At 33.8% G+C, this 20637-nt stretch overlaps 1 protein-coding gene and 1 pseudogene across 1 annotated transcript; both read right to left on the reverse strand.

Moving 5' to 3' along the window:
- On the reverse strand, positions 1 to 8940 carry LOC120116168 (annotated as a pseudogene).
- Positions 8941 to 14674: 5734 nt separating this feature from the next.
- Positions 14675 to 16381, reverse strand: LOC120116088. The gene is made up of 2 exons (XM_039136637.1): positions 16250 to 16381; positions 14675 to 15141 (listed from the first exon to the last, which is right to left on the reverse strand). Exons 1-2 carry the CDS (start codon positions 16329 to 16331, stop codon positions 14702 to 14704), a joined length of 522 nt encoding a protein of 173 aa, XP_038992568.1. The 5' UTR covers positions 16332 to 16381; the 3' UTR covers positions 14675 to 14701.
- Between the last annotated feature and the right edge of the window lie 4256 nt (positions 16382 to 20637).

The raw sequence follows: 20637 nt of genomic DNA on the forward strand, positions 1-20637 counted from the left end.
TGACCTATATGATAATACTTCTAAACATAAAGTAAAAATAAGTTGAGCACCATAAAGACATCCACAATCAACAAGGTTGGAAGCTGACTCTACATCATGGACGGATTCAAATTATAGAACCAATCCCTTTGTAAGAATCATTTTTCGATTAATCCGACCGTGGCAACAAGAAACTAAATCCTATGTTCTCACGAATAAGTGGTGGTGGTTCGATGTCTGCAATGTCTATTTGTTCCATCGACTTCGATATGTCATCTACAGAAATGGAATGCTGCAGAAGTAATACAAGTTAAGTGTTAGAACAATGTCAGATTATGTTCCAATCAATGTTTTCAGCTTGTTAGTCGGACTCGAGTCATCTATGTGTCGAATGCATCTGCTAACCTGGAATCATCATCTAGCAGGAAGGAGTTCCTAACTGCATTGTTTGAATCCTCTGTCATCAACACTCTCATATTGGCTATTACCTAGATTTCGATAAACAAGCAAAGCTCAACTATGTCAGGATGTGGCTTTAATCCCTTTTTTCCTGGAAACCTGCATTTGGGAAACTTACATCTGGGGACACACTATGCGTACCGTACATGTCGTCCCAATACATCGTACTAATACGAAACAGCTGCTGTATGCTGAGGACCTGCAAATGGAAATCAAGTTATCATGAGACATGAGATTCAGCAGGGGAGATTTATATCTCATTCCGGGTTTCATTTGTATTGTATCTCACCGGACAGAGATCATGACTTATTTCATCCAGTGTTTTCTTTGGCTTTTGATGTATTACCTGAATCAGAATCAAGAATACCAATGATATTATTAATGCACAACTATAGTAATCAAGGTACAGATAGAAAGTTCTGCAACAATGGGAACATACTAAGAAACCAATGGCCTGCCTAATATGCTTGAGCTCATCCCAAGCTGAACCTGCATACTGCATTTATAATGCGTTTAGTTTTTTGCAAGCGCATATCCATGAACTGGAAAGTGAATCCAGAGGTACTTGAAGGTACCTCATCGGTTGCTTTGTAACACCAGTGTTCCAGTTCAGCCAATCCGGCTTTAACGTATTCACCGTTACTGAATGAACAACACTCTCTCCTCAGCAAAGGCTGCAACAAGATAGTGAATTCAAATTCAAAAGTGTAAGCAGAAGACCAACTATGAAGATCTAAAATTGCAGCCTGGACTGTTGTTACCTGTTGAATAGTTGAACATTGATGAATAAGAATATTTGTGTGAACACCTTTCGGACTAAGAATGGGGGCACCTGTAAAGGAATCAACCAAATGTTAATCCTTTGAGGAAACGGCATTCGAACATACAAGGCAAATGGTAGCATTTTTACACCAAAATTGAGGAACTTGGCTGAACTAAGTTCACTTCAGAATGTGATTATGTCAGAGTACTCATGCAGAAAACAAGGAAACTACAGATATGAACAAAAGGGGAAAAGTTGGACTGTAACTAACATGATTTGCTTTCAAAGTGTTCAAGAATTTCCAATGCTCGTCACAATCCCTTGCCAGTGAGCAATCAAAGCCTGTTGGCCTGCAGTATTTGCAACGGATCGCGATGCACCCTTAACTAAGCTTGCTCGGGATGTTCTTGGTGCCTATATCATTAAATTAGAATAAAACAAGGTAGTTATTGTTTCTTTCTTCTCATTATTTCCTTCACTTAATCAGATTCTGATATATGTGCGGGTGTGTGTGTCTATTTATATTATATGTATAATACTGATGCATAATCCTAGCAGTGGTGAAATTTCTTTCTTTAGATTATCTCTAATCATTCCATATATTTTCTCCACATATGCTGTAAGTTGTTGCTTAAAAAGCAAAGCTGGGTACTTGGCTTCAACTTGTCGGAGATTATCCGCCCCACTTTTGATGCTGCCATTAATTAAGGAGAGATTGACGCCTTGCGGTGCTCCACGGAAACTCTTTAAGACAATAAAAGCCATACATGGATTAATAACAGAAACCAAAAGTTACTGAAGGGTATATGTTGACATCAGTGACAACTTCAGTGACAACTCTTACTAGGGACCCAAACAAAGTAGCCGATGATGATCGTCGCCGTGTTGGAGTCATTCCAGCGGCACCGCTAGCTTTCAACGTGCGCTGCAGTAGCAAGAGAAGTGTGGAGGCATTGGATAACCAATAGGCCAAGATCTCATTGTTATCCTGGGTCTGGAATTCAAATTCCAACAATCAGTTCAAGAATCCGAGGTTTCTAATAAGAAACTTGAAAAACATCAGTGTGAAAAGTTTGATAATCCAACCTCAATAGCATTCCCTATAGTCTGGATGATCCGATCAAAGACACTAGTTCGCTCAACTTCAAACGATCGCCACTGCAGAAGGCATTTATATATGATACAGGCTGCAACATGTCGGTTCCCTGCAAAGCCTAAATTTTGTGCTATACATCGAATGAGTAAATCCTGGTTTTCCTGTTGTTTCTCATTCAATGATTTTTGTGGTGTCTCCTCGACATCAGCAGTCTCCCGAAGGTTCATTGAGGGGCTTTGAAGACCCGGCTGAGTGTACATTGACCGTGAAAAACAGTTCAGACAACAAAGAATACCGAGACCTAATGGTGTCAAGTTACCAGAACCTTACCATGGATGCCCTTGCTTCCAGGTGACCACTCTCTGAACCTCTCTGTCAATCATTAGACAACCAGTGAATCTCCTCAATCCTACAAGACATTCAAAGTTCAACCGCAAATTGTACACAAGCTCGTTATTCAAACTACCAGCAAAATCGATCTTGAACGTGCTGAAAGGAACTTATTGGGAGCAACTGAAACTGCCTGTTGCCGTAGTACTTTATTCTCCGATTCTATATTAGCGAGCTTCTCTTCTAACCTGAGTTCAACCAACCACATGAAAAGCATATTTATCACATGTTCTTGACATAAAAACATGACCATTTATAGTAAACAAGGCAAATTATCCCTGATAGGCTACCCTCTAATTGTATCACTGAGTTGTTGAACTTTTTTCTCAGTTTCTTCCATTCTTTTTCGTTTTTCTTCACCCGATTCCCGGATTTCATTGTACTTTCCTTCTGCCTCATCAGCTCTTAGTTTTTCTGATTCCAATGTGGCCTGTGGGAAACAAAGATGATAAGAACCATAAGGTCATGGATACTACAAAATTCTTGCATTGTTATACGAAGATATATTCGGTTTTGGAGGATAATACCTTTAAGCTTTCCACTTCTTCTGTTAGACATTCAATTTTCTTTGTGTCTTGGACTAAAACTTCTTTCGCTTTAACAACCAGGGGCACTTCTTCAATAGCTTTCTTTGCAGACTCTCGTTCTTGAGCTAGCAATGCATTGGTTTCATCGATGGCTTTCTGCATTTCTTGCACTGTGTTCTGCAGTTTCGCGATCTCCTGAGCTTTCGCTTCTTCTAGATCAGTCTGCAGACAGTTTCAAGGCTTTCCATGAACATACATATCTATAAACCGAATATAATTGAAGAATGTCGACGCTGAAGTCAGAACACACAATAATATGTACATTATTTCTTGTAACTAAATAGGATTTGCATTAGCTTAATGCACCATGAAACACAATCTGTCATATTTTAGCATAAACAAAACTATTACCTTAAACGTTTTTCCAGCTGCAACCTCCATGTAAGTTCCTCGACGTTCTTTTCGAGCTTATCCTTTGCTTCTTTCAGTGCACCAGTTTCTCTCACCGCCTACATAAAGAAGGCAAAACGAGAAGCTTAAACGGATAGAAATCAAATACTTTGAAGAAACCATCACCATGCATGATGTATAGCTATAAAAGAAAGTTTATCCAACACTGACCATTTTAAGCTTTCGGAGCTCTCTTCGTGCGAGTCTTCCCCTCCACCTGGTTTGGGTCACAATACAACTTCTCGTAAGTTTCTTGTAATGAGACAGCTCTCCTACAGAGCCACCAAGCCTGCGATTTTTCTGAATTATAAGATAAGGACTAGTCTCAAACAGATAGACTAGGAAAGAAGCAACCTAATATGATTGAGAGTATAACCTGAAGCAAAGTTGCATTTTTATTTAAGTTCATGGATCGAAATTCTCTACGAGCGGCCATTGCACGCAAACATGTCTGTAAGACAAGGGCAGATATGTGGAGTTTGTTGTAAGCTACTCTGGCTTGATGCCTCTTGGTGTTCTTTTGAATTTTCACAGCTGCTGCCTGCCTTCTCTTGTTTTCATAAATTTTGCTGGCCAATGTTCCTACAGATTATTCATGTTTGTAAGAAAATTATCTCGAGAATGATGTCGATTTAACATTTTCTGATGTATTATTCAACTATTTCCAGCCTTCATATCACAACCAAAGAAAAAGGTGGAAGACTTAAGCATACACTAACAACTCACACCTCATGCCAGTAGATTGTTTCTTTGTCAACTCTTACCTCTACAAATAGACTGAAGATCAATAGCGGCCTTTTGCAATGCAAGGAATCTTTTGCGAGATATATGCGTACGAATTCGGCGCTGTATAATATTTGCGGCACCACCGAGTACTTCCGCTCTTCGTGCATCTAATTCCGGCATCTGACCAGCTCTCAGAAAAATCTTTGTTAGACCTACCTGCAAAAGAAAAAAAAAACACCATTTTGAGCTCAATTATTGATGCTTCAACACTGCAATATCACATTATAAAGTGCACAATTCCAACTGCTACATGAAAAATTATTGAATTACCTGAAATCCTTGAAGTCCGGATTTTTCCAAAATCTTCTGGCATGCAGTCTTTTCATCGTAACTGCTTATAATCAATGTAATTGAAGTGAAGAGTGGACACATTAGTTCAATTATATGGAGCAATATTGTAACAGCAAAGCTCATATCTAAACAGGATTACGCCGATTTCATCACAAATAATTGCGATTTTAAACGAAAAGAGCTCTCTTACTTTCCTTCCAAAGCCTCAGGACAAAGAAGACCGAACCGGTTAATGAACTCAAAGAAAGGTCTACGAGTTGGATATCCAGCCATACTGATTCTAATTGCCTCTAGAACACCCTACAATGTCCAACTTCTAGTGTAAAAAAATAGAACATATTAAGAGGAAACAAGAATCCCTTTGCAAAACCAGTTGAGAACTGAAAATAAATGAGAACTCTCAACTCACTCCGCAATGAAGTTGTTGCATGACATTTTGGTTCTCAAATATAGCCGGTTTAAGTTGGTTGTTAGGCTTTACGCATCGGATGTAGTGCGGTTCCGTAGAGTTTAACGTTTCCATTAGTGACTGTAATTGTATCTGCAGCATTTTATCAAGCCAGTGTTACTCCCCAAACTTCTTGCAGTATATGACAAGCTAAAATGAGACGTTGAAAGAGGTTTTATTCAGTTGGTAGCAGGGATTCAACCAAAATCTGTAAGACAACAAACGCAAAACGACCTTAAAGCGAGAACCAATAGAGGAAAACTTGGCTGATTTAGATGATTCCTCTGGAAGTGCAGGGAAAAGACCTGATACAAATGAACATTTGGAAGCACTCAACAAGTCTTGATGCTCAGGAACCACATAATCCTTGTTTTTGTCCAGAAATTGCTCAGATTGATATAGGACCTGAAAATGAAACGTTATTTAAAATATAATCCAGAAATGTCACATAAGATCCAGCTATTTACTCGTAAACATTGTGCTTTGGAAGCATACGTCTCCTGCATAATGAGCAATGGTGAAATTGGTGCGAGACAATTTCGGCTTGATGAATCGTTTGTGGTTCTTAAACGTCGTATAAAGCTTGTTTGCAAAAGTTTCATGAGTTGATTTGGGAACATGCTGAAAGAACACAGAAACTACTAAGTGTTTGGAAGTTATGTAATTAATTGCAGGTAAATTTCATTGAGAATAAGACATCAAAGGCCTAATGTTATACCAAGCTTCATCAAGAAGAGCAATGATTCCCCCTGGTTTCTGCCAAGAAAGAAAAAAGAAATACTTATCATTAAGCAAAATGAGTTAATCTAAATGAAATGAAGGGATATGTCCAATTTGTTCAAGGTTTGATTGTGTTCAATATCAGAAATATACAGCAGTATGGAATATCAAACCAGCTTTCTGCAGAATACTACGAGCTAAGTTAATACATTCTTCAGGTTTGAATGAAAAGAGTTAATCCATATGAGGAGTTTGGTACACATAAACGCGATGAAAAACTCATCGATACCTCATCCAACATTAATGACTAAACATAGTACATAGGGGATTTAACCTTTTCAATAAGATCCAGGACATCTTGATTATCAACAAATTCTATGTAGCTCCAATTGATCTTCTCTTTTGTGTATTCTTCTTGCTCCATCTTGAAGACATGCTGAAGAACACACGAGATACACATAAATTTGTTGTTTTGGATAAATTCATATAACTGAAATGATCAAATCATGGTTCAAGAGTTTACCTGATTGAAATGCTGTTGCAACTTCTCATTTGTTAAGTTAATACAAAACTGCTCAAAGCTGCACGGAGAGAGATGTTGAATATTACTCAGACTTAGGTTTGAGTGTCGGAGACGGATATGTTTATTTATTTTCAAAACTTTTTTCATGAAACGGAGGATCCTTGGAGTTGTAACAACTTAGATGAAGCCTACAAGAATAGAGCATACCTATTAGTCTTAAAGCTTTCGAAACCGTAGATGTCTAGGACTCCGATTAGAAATTTTGAGTTCGGATCCTGTCCGATTGAATTATTAATTTTGTCTACCAGCCTGTGCACACAAGCAGAGACGCATTATCTCAGAACCTACAAAACATTTCTCAGCTGATCATATGAGAGTATTTTGTATGCAAGCTCGTCTCACCAGTCGAACAATCGTGAATAAATTGTTTTTGCCAAACCGTCCCGGCTAACTGTCGCACTTTGCGGATCGGGGCTTTTCTTTATAACTTCCTCGGGTGTGACCATATTACGTTTACACAGTGCGTCTTCCAAGGCCTTAACATCACACCTGATAATTAAGTGAAAATTCAGTGGTTTGATAAATATGGCAGTTAAGATACACAAAAAAACGGCTTCTGTGACAATAAGAAGAAGAAAAAAAGCACATACATGAGAAGCTCTGCAGCTGTTTTCAGGTGGAATTTAGCCTGGTCATCTTTTGGAAGCGACGAATCGGCCTCTTTCCCTTTAGTGAATACAATGTTTCCAAGATGAAGAATTGCAGCAACAACTCGGAAAATTTCCTCCTGCAAGTGGGATACAAGGATGATCACCCCAGTTTTTGTTTCATAAGTAACCAGACGAATTCTCGCAGGTATAAGAGTTATATATATATATATAAATATATATACCTGATCTTTGTCACTAATTCCTACAATATCCATAGCTCTCCTTGTAGCAAGATATTCTTGGGCATCACTTACGCCAACTAGTTCGAAGCAACGCGACTGGTTAAGATAGTGATAGTTTTCGGGTTTTCCCAGCTTGTACTTTTCAACTTCCTGTTAAAAATGGTAATTTAAGCATCACTGAAAAATATAAAATGCCTAAAATTTCCAATTATGCAGATGATCTCACAAGAAACCAACAGAAATACCTCTGGTGGTGCAGCACAATGAAGATAAAAACAGTGATAGTTGCGCTCCGGGTCAGAAACTTGGCAAACACGAGATCTCTCTAAAAGGTAAGTCCTGATGGCTGCTCCTGATATTCTTCCATGCTTATCAAACTGGATCTCAACGAATTTACCAAAACGACTGCACCAGTATTAGTTTTAGGATAGATCAGTGTTACCAGGAGTATGTACTTACACGAATGGGATGAGCTCATTGATTTCTTTTGCAACAGGAAGGGTTTGATAGACTAAATTGCCTGGACTTTCTAGTATGTTCAATGCATAAGACATTCCCATAACTTGTGTCTTTTCATTGTTTAATCATCGATTCGTTTACAAAGAAGCAAATCAATAAACTTTATATGTATGTGTGCATGAGATAAGATGTAACGAGTTCAATGATTTCTTACGCGGCAAGAAATGTGCCAGTGCATAAGATATCCCATAAGTTCCATCATTTTGTCATTGTTTAAGCATCAGTTGCTTACAAAAAATTCAAATTTATACGCTTCTTCTTATAACACAGTTAAACATGATTATGAAATGTAAAAGTACAGGGATTGCCAGGTCTAGTCTTACCTGGAGTTGTTATTTCGGACAGTTTTAGCATTGCCAAATGCTTCAAGGACTGGATTAGACTGAATTCATACAATATAATTTTCATATCAGATACCATGCAAGAAATCATAGTGACATTTTCTGATGGATGATAATATGAAACCATTGAATCATACTTCAAGAACTTATTGTTCAACTGTCCGTCCTTCGGTGGCAACTCTACCGCCGAGATACGCCAGGTATCACATAAGCATTTTGGTTGTCTCAGTTTTACCTGCTCCACTTTCACCACTCACCAGAATTGAATTGCTTTTTGATTCATTAACCATGGCCCTGGTTGTTGTTCATATTTCTCTTTAAATTTGTTCATCAACTATACCCAGAAAAACATTAAAAAATTTCTACATTCATAATCCGAAAAAGAATAACCTGTATGCAACATCTGCAACTGCAAAAACATGAGGGCTTAGCTCTCCAAAAGGGGCACCCTTGTATTGTTGCATCATATGAGAACCATAGATGTGAGGCAGCCTTTGAAATGGATTTATAGCAATTAGAATGTTCCCTGTATAAGTCTGCACACACACACACACACATATATATAAGTATATATGAAAGCAGTGATTTCATGAAAATAAGAGAGAATCGTACATAAATTTCATTCAATTCATATCTATTTTTCAAATTCTGCAAAACTCCAGGCTCATGCAGGTAAGACAGCTTTGTCATGTCATCAACTCCACCGGGGGGAGCTTCCATGTCTTTTGCATAAATTTTCGATAAGTTTGCTGTGACCTTTATGTTGATCAACATGAGAAACGTCAATCCCAGACACATGATAATTGATTAAATAGTGAGAAAATAACCGGAGATGGAGATATTGATGCTCTAAATATATGGAAAAAAATACTTATATCGAAAACATAAGCATATGCAACACTCACTCGAGTCCCTATAATTCGGCCCCAATTCAAATGCAATGCTTATTATAGGTAGTATGCATACCGTTTACCATTGGTGGTCTGAATCACGGCATCTTTTCCATTGATTTTTGAAACCTGCCCATCAATCCAGGCTTCATCTGGGTCTTCAACCCAGACATGAGAACCTACAGTAATATTCACAGAAGTTGCCTGTAACATATAAAAGCCAAATTTTCAGTAAAACAATAAGTTTCATACTTGAATATAAACAATACTTTGTTTTTCTTTCTACCAAGAAGTACAACAGCAAATTCTGAGCTTAACCACATTGTCAAGCATAAGCATAAGGGTAAGCTTTGGGCATATTTGGAGGATTATTTTATGAAAAAGCCAAAAATTTTGAGTAACAAAAGTGTTCCACTACTTGCTTATATCCATCTAAGGACGCATGATTTTATAGGGGCAAACATATAAATTTTAGGGGAAAAATCAGATTATCAATAAAAAAATATAGAAAAATTTAAAAAATTCATAGGACCACTGTCCGGCTGTCCCATCCGCTCCGCGGTCCATCCCTGTCCATCTGTATATCCCAAGTCTTTGTATTCGATTAATAAATATAAGTGAAACCATAATAACTAGATCTATATTTATATGTTAGTGTTAAATTAGACTTAAGAAAAAAACACTATGTAAACTTCGGATTACCATTGTTAATCACTCAATACGAAGCTTGGCGAAATTCTAATGAATATGAGATTTTCTAAACACAACTTTTGGCTCCTTATTATCAGCCATGGAGGCTTTGTTGAAATTCCAGCAAGAATTCAAAACCAAAACCAAGTTAATATCATAAAAAGGAAACAACCCAGATTTCCTAAACGAGGAATTAACACATTCCAGTTTATTGAAAAGAAAATTGCAATGCAAAGTAAAACGGAAAAAGAAGAAATTTTCTGGGAAAATTAGAAAGAGAAAAAAGATTGGAGAGTAATATTTGTGTGCCTGTGAGGGAGTGAAAGTTGGGTCTTCGAGAGGCTGACATTGTTCAAGAAGACCGTTAAGTTTGGTTTTTCTTTTGCCTTTGTTTTCGAGCCAAATAGTGGTTATTAACGAAGTCTTAGCCAAATGTCTGACATCCGGGACTTAACCCAATTTGTTCCTAAAAGCATCTTTGAAAATATATTTAACACGTTTTAATTCAATTTCTAACACATTTGCTCCATTTTATTTATTTTTGGTTTATGAAGAAAAGAGAGTTTTTATATAATCACTAAGGTGTAAATGAATTAAGCTTGAACAAACAAGATTATGCTCATGTTCTTTTGTTTATTTTTAAAGATGTTCGTATTCGATTTGTGTTCGTTTAAATTTATAATATCGTGTTCATGTTCGTTTAGCATTCATGAAAATGCTTGTTTATATATTCACAAACATGTTTATTGAATGTTCGCGAATATATTCATTTGTAAGCTTAAAAATTGTATAATTTTGTAACTGATGTTTAAACTTTTTAAGCTTCATAGTTTAAACTCCGAATTTCACCATGCATTCAATGTTTAAAATGTAAAAAAAAAAGTAAATGAGCTTATAAACAAGTCATTAAATATACTTGTTCATGAACATAAACGAACAAGTCAAAAAACGAGTTTGTTTGTGTCACACTCTATCCCATATTAGCCACACACAAAAAAATATAATAATATATATATTATAGCACTAAGAATAAATATAGAGCACTAAGCCATGTTACAATTTTTTTATTCAAAATAATAAAGGGTTGTTTTATTATTATAGATGGATGATTACCCATGTTGGCAAATTCCTCTTCCCCGGTGTTTTAAACTCAATTTCCTTCATTTAAGCTAGCTGCCACCCCTCTTCCTCCTCCTTGCTCCGACCGGCGGTGGACAGCACCGCCACCTCCATCAGGTGCGCCTGAGTTCCGCGAAGCGATCCCGACCAACCTCGTTCCGAAATCGATCACAATTAGGCCAAATCGAGAAGGGAAATAGACACCCAAAACCCCAATCGTCGTTTTAATTCTGTCGATTCCGACCATTTCAACGACCGTCTTGTTTCGTCCGTTCGTCGTAGGTAAAGTCAGATCGTTTAATTTGGATAATATTTCAGTGTTTAGATTAAAAACATATTATAGTTGTTGTTGGTTTAGATTGTTGATAAATAGTTTTAAAAGAATGACTAATATGTAATTAATTTATGTTATGGAGCTATTTTTGTAAATAGTTTTAAAAGAATGACTAATACGAAATTAATTTCGGTTATGGTGGTATTTTTGTAAATATTGTTAAGAATGTGTTAGTTCCGTAAATATTGTTAAGAAGGTGTTAGTTTCGTAAATATTGTTAAAAAATGTGTTATTTTTGTAAATATTTCTAAAAGGGTGTCATTTTCGTAAATATTTCTAAAAGGGTATTATTTTCGTAAATATTTTTAAAAGGGTGTTATTTACGTAAATATTTTAATAGTGTTATTTTTGTAAATATTTTTAAAAGGGTGTTAGTTTCGTAATTAATTCTGTTAGGGTGCTATTTTTGTAAAAGTTGATTGTATTGTGAGTATCGTTGACCAGAACTTTGACCGGCATTGACCGGCCATTAAACGGACTTTGACTTTTTCCGAGTATACCTATCCTGACATTTTTCGATGTTCCGAATCCGTTTCCGAAGTTCGTTTCTCCAAATTCGAACCCGAAGGCCTCCAAATCGTCAGTCAACCCCGTTGACTTTGACTTTGACCAAGAATTTGGATTTTCGAAAAGTCATATTTTATGTTTTTCGATGTCCTGATTCCGATTCCGCAATCGGTTTGGTCAAATTTAGACTCGAAAGCCTCCGAATTAGCCCGTAAACCTGAAAAATTCATATTTATCTAAGTGTTTTAATTTAGTTAATTGAATTGAATGGTCAAGGACTAATTATAGTTATGTTAAAGGTACTCGGGGATCTCCTGATTGTTTCATTGCTCGACCTGGTTCCTCTCGATCCGTTCGACCACGTGAAGTCGTGAATACTCGAATAGTTCTGAAACCCTGTTAGTTATTCTGTTTAGAATATTATTCCAAATATAATCATGTTCTGATATGGCTTAGGTTCCCGTTCAGTCGAAGAGCCTAGTGAAGCTGGTACTCGATAGATCTTACAGATTGACCCTATTATCGAGGTGTATTCCTTATGTGCAGTATAAATGTTTTAAATATCTGTTTGAAATCTCATATGCACATGATTGTTTTCTCTGATTTGAAATATAATGTTTGATCTGATTTGACTACTGTATGATTTACTTGATTTCGGATTTACTGAAATATAAAGCATGATTGTCCAACTTATGATTTCTGGAATACCGGTTTATTTGAACTGATGATCTGTCTAAACTCTGAATTTCTGTTACTACTGGTTACCATCTGAAAAATGTTTTCTTCGGGGTACTCTGGGTTCTGGTATGAAGACTCTGGCAGGTTCAGTCGCTGTTGGTAATTCCTCTGACAGGTTCAACACCGATTGATAATTCCTTATGGACCTAAGTCGAGCCTTAGGTAGGCTCTGCGGGCCTGAGAATTTTCTTGGGTAATCCTTAGTGGCCCCAGGAATTGTCTTGGGTAGGCTCGCAGGCCCCGAGTTACTCCCTTAGATTGTGCAGTTCTGGGGATCTACACACGGCGTTCGGTTGGAGGACGATGCAGAGTTTTTAAATTAAAAACTCCTAGGAGGTTTTAATAACTGTGACATGTACTGGTTTTAAAAATCATAATTGTATGTTTTTATTTCTGCACTGTCGGGACACACTGAGCCTCTAGCTCACTTTTCAAATTGTTTTACCCCTTTCAGATACTCTCGGATAGACACTCCGTATCAGGCACTTGGAGGATTGGTACATTTAGTTCAGAGTATTTTGTTGTAAAATTCTGTTTTCTGAACTGTTTTTAATTATGGTGGCATGTACCTTATTTCTGAAGTATTTATCGTTTTATGACGTTTTCTGCTGTTGTTATTGATGTTTGATTTTCGATGCTCCGGATTTATTTCATGTAATGTTTTACCTGGTATCTTTTATGTTTTATATTTACGAATTTAGTTTTTATCGTTAATTATTATATACTTTTATATAAAGGTCATTTGCAACATGATTTTAAATTATCGAATAATGTTTTTGGAAAAAATGACTTTCAGAATTTTTAATGTAATCCGCTAGACTTAGCCGAAACGCATAGGTCGGGTCTAGGGGGTTACAGTTTGTGAACATAAACGAACCGTACACACAAACGCTCGTTTATTAAATGAAAATAAAAAATTTGTTCATACTTATTTATTTAACTTAACAAATGAACATATTATATTTTGACCCATATTATAATTAGTAATTAAATTGAATTTTATTGCAATTCTAGTAGTTGAATATTTATTGGTAATTGACTTTATTTAATAAATAATTATTTTAGACAAGATAAAAAATTTTAGTGACTAATTATTTGACTCTATAAATAGAGATTATTTCTTAACCTTTAAGGTTATGAAAGAGAGACATGTTTTGGAGAAATATAATTTTTTGTGAGAGTTGTGTGATTTTTGGGGTTTATGTTGCAGAGATAATTTTGTAGAGTTTTGGGATACTCCGAGTTTTGGTATAGATATCGAATTTTAGAATACATATGATATCATGTATTTGTACTCTTTGTGATCTCTACATCTGTAGTGAATTGTTTTTCTTCTTACCTGTAGAGGTAGGTAAGTTCGAACCACGTTAAATCATGTCTCTTGTGTATGTCTTCTTATATGTTGATATCGTTTAATTCATTTTGGTTTTCATTGTGAAATTCTTAACAAACTATATCATAGCTATAGTTTGAACTATGATGTTTTGAAGGAATTTGTGGATGTGAATTTCTAGCGATTTTTTATATATGCAAGATGATGATGCAATGAGTTTTCAATTGTAGTGGAATAATTCTCAATTGATCCAATGATGCTTTAACAGATATGTGGCTTACATAAAGATTGAAGTTATTGAAGATTTGAAGATCAATTTTTGATGAAATTTAGATCAATGAGAATATTTGTTATATTTTAACCCAAATTATAATTGGTAATTAAGTTAGATTTTATTATAATTATAGTGATTTCTTAGTAATTATTTTATTTATTAAGTACATATTTATTTTCTTAAGAATTTTAGGTGAGCAATATTTGGCTTTATAAATAAAGATTAAGTCTTAGTCTTTAGGGTTATGCGAGAGATAATTATTTTGGAGGGATTATTTGATCTCTTTTGGGATCTCTGTAACTTTTGGGTTTATGCTGCAGAGATTGATTTTGTAGAGATTTGGGATACTCAGGATTTTGGTATAGATGTTAGATTTTAAGATACATGTGCTATTGTGTATTTGTATCATTTGTGATCTCTACATCTATAGTGGATTGTTGTTCTTCTCGCTCCTGGAAGTAGACAATGTCAAACCACGTTAAATCTTATTTATTGTACATATCTTATTTTATGTAAACTCCAATTTCAAGCGGTTGTTTATTTACAGATATTGTAAACTTTAGAAGACAAACATTTCCATACACAGCATATTCATTCTTAAGCCTTTAATTTGTCGATCAGTTCTTAGTTCTTTAATTGAAAATAGTGTCGTGGACCGCTTTCGTAACATGATATCCGGCGGAGCCAACCAAATTAAATCCAAATAACCCTGCAGTTTGATTGCTCATTGCGTTGCCCGTTTTGCAATACACAGCAAAGTCCTCGCAATTGTTGAGTAAAAAATTGTAGCTCCCGAAGCTCTTGTCTTCGAGCAGACGATAGGCCGTTTCGATGACTTCGTTTGCCGGTTTGCAATCCCACATGCTGCAAGAGCCACGGCGTTTGAAAACCAGTTTTAGGTAAGAAACGTCATATTTGTAGAGGTAGAGCGAGTGGCCTTCGAGGAAGCAGTCGAGGCAGGTCTTGAATATCCCTGTTTGTGGCTTGAACCCACATTTCTTGCAGGGTGCTCGGTTGTAAGTCTTGCTTGGTCCCATTAGATGTATCACCATATCATCGCCCACATATATGCCTGGTGTAACCAAAGCTCTCTCTTTCACTTTGAAATCAAATGATACTATATAGAATTATTATCATATGCAATGAATTATTTTTCACATGATTTTGTATGTAAATTTGGATTTTTATTAGGTTCTGCCTTTTTCCGTATGAAAGTTATTTCAGAATATAAATGCTCTTTTATATATCCATATATCGCTATTTTTGAATGCAAATATGTTGTTAAAATTGGTTTATCGTTTGGTAACAAAAAGAAAAAATGTTTCCTCGAGCTAAAATCCATAGGGCGGTTCCTACTATGACATCCAATTTTTTTTACCGTGTAAAGTGCTCAAGTCTAAAATGGGTAAAGTACACAAATGTCTCTCGCCCATAGGATATTATTTTGTTGAGTCTCCTAATTATTAAAAGTTGTAAAATGGTCCCTCAACTATATGGTGTTATTTTGTTGAGTTCTCCGACTATTAAAAGTTATAAAATGATCACTTGACTATTTATATGTTTCAAACTCGTCATTTTCTATTGAAAAATTAGTGGTTGTTTGAGTTGGACATTAACATGCCGACTAAAATATGATAAAATCTGATCTCATAACTGTTTGAGCTTTATTTTGTAGATCGACTCTCTGTTTACATTATGTCATTGAGTCAATGCTTAAAATATTGAAAATATTGTGTCGTCGAGTTAATGCTTGAAAGCAATGGTGGTACTAGTAGACATCATTAAAATATGATTGTTATCATATCACGATCAACATGTTAACATTAAGCTTAGACGGTCGTCATTTTTCATGAAAAATGATAAGTTTGGGACATATGAATAGTCGAGTGACCATTTTGTAACTTTTAATAGTTGGATGACTCAACAAAGCAGCACCTATAGTTAAGGGACCATTTGTGTACTTTACCCCTAAAAAATACTAAAATATTATATTAAAACATATTTTAAAAATCATGTTAACATAAAAAATTGATGGATTAGCAAAATAGTAATAATAAATAAAATAACAAATCCATGCATGTTGTTGGGTTTTCCCAACTAAAGAAGCAAAAGATTGAGGAAAATTATAAAATTTTCTGATTTTTAAAGGAAATGAAAAGAGAAAAATAGAGGGAGTGTACCATGATGATAATAGAGACGTAATGTCCTGTCAGAAAAGATGTGATCTCCCGGTCTTAGATCGTCTCTTCTAACTGTTCTCATCCTTTTCCCTCACCCTTTAAACTTGTTATGTTTGCTTTGTTGAACCCCATCACATATGTATATATATACATAGAAATTGTAATTCAGAAGCCAAAGCATCCAACTAAAGAGAATTCTTAATAATGTTAGAATGAAGAATCATTTAATATAGATCATTGATTTTTGGTATCACTTTATTATAAATGTCTGAGATAAGGATAAGGTACAGAAATGATTTCTCGATTTTAAGACGTTGCTTTGTTGAATCCATCTACTATTAAAAGTTATAAAATGGTCTCTCGACTATAAGGTGTTATTTTGTTGAGTCCTCCAACTATTAAAAGTTATAAAGTGTTCATCCAACTATTCATATATTTCAAACTCTTCCTTTTCTGTTAAAAAATTTACGGTCTTCTAAACTAAACATTAATCTGTTGATTGAGATATGATAAAATCTAATCCTATAACTGATTGAGTTGTATTTCATGGATCGACTCTCTGTTTATATTATGTTCTCGAGTCAATGCTCAAAAGCAATGTTGGTAGTGCGAGTAGATATCATTAAAATATGATTTATCATATCTCAATCAATTGGTTAACGTCCAGCACAGAGGGCTGTCATTTTTTAACAGAAAATGATGAGTTTGGAACATATGAATAGTCAAATGATCATTTTGTAACATTTAATGGTGGAGGCTCAACAAAACAATTTCTTATAATTAGAGGATTATTTTGTAACTTTTAATAGTTGGAGATTCAACAAAACAACATTCTATAGTCATTAGACCATTTATGTACTTTACCTTTAAATAACTACACCTAGAGTTATTTGTAACGAGACATTACTATTTGATTCACTTAATTATACGTATAAATTGGTATATTGATATTGTATCAAATATGAATTATATATATACAATAAGGTATTTTGATTAATCTAAGGCTGATTACAATGTTGTATCTGTTCGAAAGATTTTTAATCAATTTGATAATAAATGCTCAAACACCCTTAACATATGATATGCTCGAACCTGAGACCTCTAGAGATGATAATCACCTCTTTAATCTCTGAGATAATTTGGTTCATGTCAATAAAGTGTATTTTGATATCGTAAAGTAATTGCAGGAATGTATACTTATATATCTCTTATAGTTATAACGAATTTTGATTTTATAAATATACTTAGATGGAAAAATGTAATTAAATAATTTATTGAAATTTAATGACTAAAAATAAATAAATAAATTTTAAAGTTATTATGACTAATTATAATTATAATTCTTAACCCGATAAAAATTAAAGGGTGTAATTAGAATATTTAGATTACACTCATCTTAATGGGATGCACTGAATGATAATAAAAATAAAAACTAAAAATGTTGTAAATTATAATTATAATCAATTACCTATAAATTCAATTATTCGATTATTTTTTAAATATAATCTTAATAAAATATAAATTCATTTTTATTAAAAATTTATATAATAAAGTTTAAGAGGTGAGCGTGTCTTGATCATAATTATATAATTATAGAATGGTATGTGGATTTGTTCTATCAAATGTTTAAATATTAAAATTTAAATCTAATTTGTTAAATTAATTATATTACATACATGGAACGAAAAAATTGACTAAAATTTTGATTTTTACATTTTACTTTTGGCAAATGAAGAGTGAGAACAAAATAATGTAACAAACGTTCTAATAATTGATAAATGTGATAACCTAATTTACGTAATTGTATTTAATTTCTTTTTTAATTTGAAAAAAATATTATTTTAATCAGATTACAAAACGACTGATCTTTTATTTTTGTATTAACAAAAATATCTAAGACAGTGTAAGGAATATATATCACATGGGCATATGACGTTGTAGAGATGTCGTGTGATAGCTTTGGCATATACTTCCTTGGAGAAAATGCCATATGTTAGTGTTACGATTTTTATTTGGGTTAATTGTATGTATCGTTATTAAATAATAATTAAATTTTATTTTGGTTTTTAAATTTTAAATTATTGTAATTAGATCTTGAAACTATCATTTTACATCAATGAGATTTTTTCATTATTAAAATCATTAGTCTAACCAATAAATATTATATCAAATCTTATATGTATTCTATTATAATTTTTATGGTATTTTATAATCAATAAAAATCCTACACATTAATTAAAAGAAATTAATATATTTTTTTATTATTATCCATATCATTTTAATTTTTTAATTATAAAATATCTTTAAAACACCTTAAAAATTAAAAATCTATAAAAGTTACTAAATATTTCCAGTCACAGAACCGCCATTGATCATGATGAATCGTCTTGACGTATTATATATGTCATATTGAGTCTAATGCTATGACTAGGCTTAAGAATAAAAAGATCCAAAAATAAATTATAAACTCATTACATATATGTTGTAAAATTTGTGTTCTTCTGATTTGGTTCTTAACTTCATTTTTCCAAGGAATGAGCTCTTCAGCTAAACTTTCATTTACGATTAGAGAATTTGAGAAATTACGATACAGACGTTTGGAAGTTCGAAACTGATATCCCTAAGAAAAGATAGTCACAAGCCTTGATTATGGTCGACGTTACAGTCATTTAACGACGAACCTTTCCAAATGTATAAATTCAATGCTTAAAGGGACACACCATCAACAAATAGTAAGTATTATTAAAGAGGCTTACTTCAGATTAGGTAGAGTTTGATTAGACAAAGGCGAGCAAGTTAAGGCCATGATTAACAACAAGAGACATTAGGCTTCGTTTCCCAATAGTAAGTATTATTAAGGAGACTTACTTCAAGTTGGGAAGATTTTGATTAGACAAAGGCGAAAAAACTGAGGCATGTTCAACAATGAGAGACATTAGGCTATAGATTTGGAGGAAACAATATAGAAAAATCAATTGAAGGCAATCTCAATGTTTGTTAATGCGTTCTTCCGACTTGATGCAAATTTTGTTGTTCGACAACATCACAGAGAAAATTCTATCACCTAACAAGGTAATCTTAATAGAAGACATTATGACCGTAGTCGGTTTCAAGTATTTAGATTCCCATGCTCACACGTTATCACGACATGTATCCACGTTAATATTAACCCATACACGTATGTTGATGATTGTTTTATCCTACACAATATGCATAACATCTACATTTGTGAGTTTAAGCATATCTCGAACGAAACTTATTAACCTAAAGACTAAATTTATGAAGAATGGTTACAAGATCCAGTTCTGCGTAAGAAGATGAAGATTCAACTTGAATCTATATGTATTCATACAAATATGGAAGATACTGAAAGAAAAGAAAGTCAACCAAAGTGTTATGGGTATTACAGAGGTGAAGGGCACAACAAAAAGCATTGTTTGAATCTTCCAAGCTATCGAGCTGGACGATGAAACCATTTCTAGTTCTCTAGATTAATATATTTCACTTTATATTTTTGAAATGTTGTTGTAATTTCTTTCATTATGTTTGATTATTTATTCTGAACAAACTTTTTAACTGATCCTGCAATTTAAGCTTCTATTTAATTATTGTGTTTTTGACACATACACTTTAAGTCATTATTTTATGTAGATAGTTGTAAATATCATATATATTATCAATTAAAATATTAATTAAATTAATTCTAATTACAACTCCAAACATAAATTTAAACCGTAAAAGTCAAAATACCTGGAGTCTAATTCATTCACTTATTATTTCACTACACCCACAACATAATTTTTGTGTACACTTTTCTTTATTTTTTTCATTTCTCTCAATAAGTTGTTTGCTACGTCATATTGATAATTTTTCAAATTCCTCACTATTTCTTTTTTAAAAATACTTTGATCTTCTCCGATTTCTCATAATACAAGATGATTATAAAGTAATATTTATTCAGAAATATATTAAATGAAATTAAAAAAAATCACTTATAATAGTCCGCAAATCAAATTCAAACAAGCGTATAGTGGAATAATGCAATGAAAAATGTAAAGCAGTGGTGGGGAATCAAATAAAAGAAATTGTTCTTATGCAAAGTATAAATGCATCTTTAGTTGATATATTTGAATCAAATAATATGCCTCGACTGGGGTGGGGCAGTAACAAAAATTATTAAAACCTGTAGTTGATATTGACCTCATGCTTCACTTTTTGGATTCTCATACAAACACTCAAATAATATGGGACTAAATTTAAATTTTTATTTAATTGATTTGCGTTATTATTATTAATTAAAACAAAATTTCACAATACTCAGAGGTTGGTATAAGTTGGGAATTGAGATGCTTATTTACAAGGGTTTGTTTTTATTTTATAAAGCACAC

The sequence above is a fragment of the Hibiscus syriacus genome, unplaced genomic scaffold (genome assembly GCF_006381635.1).
Source record: "Hibiscus syriacus cultivar Baekdansim isolate YM2019G1 unplaced genomic scaffold, ASM638163v2 tig00110283_pilon, whole genome shotgun sequence".
In the NCBI taxonomy this organism is placed as follows: Eukaryota; Viridiplantae; Streptophyta; class Magnoliopsida; order Malvales; family Malvaceae; genus Hibiscus; species Hibiscus syriacus.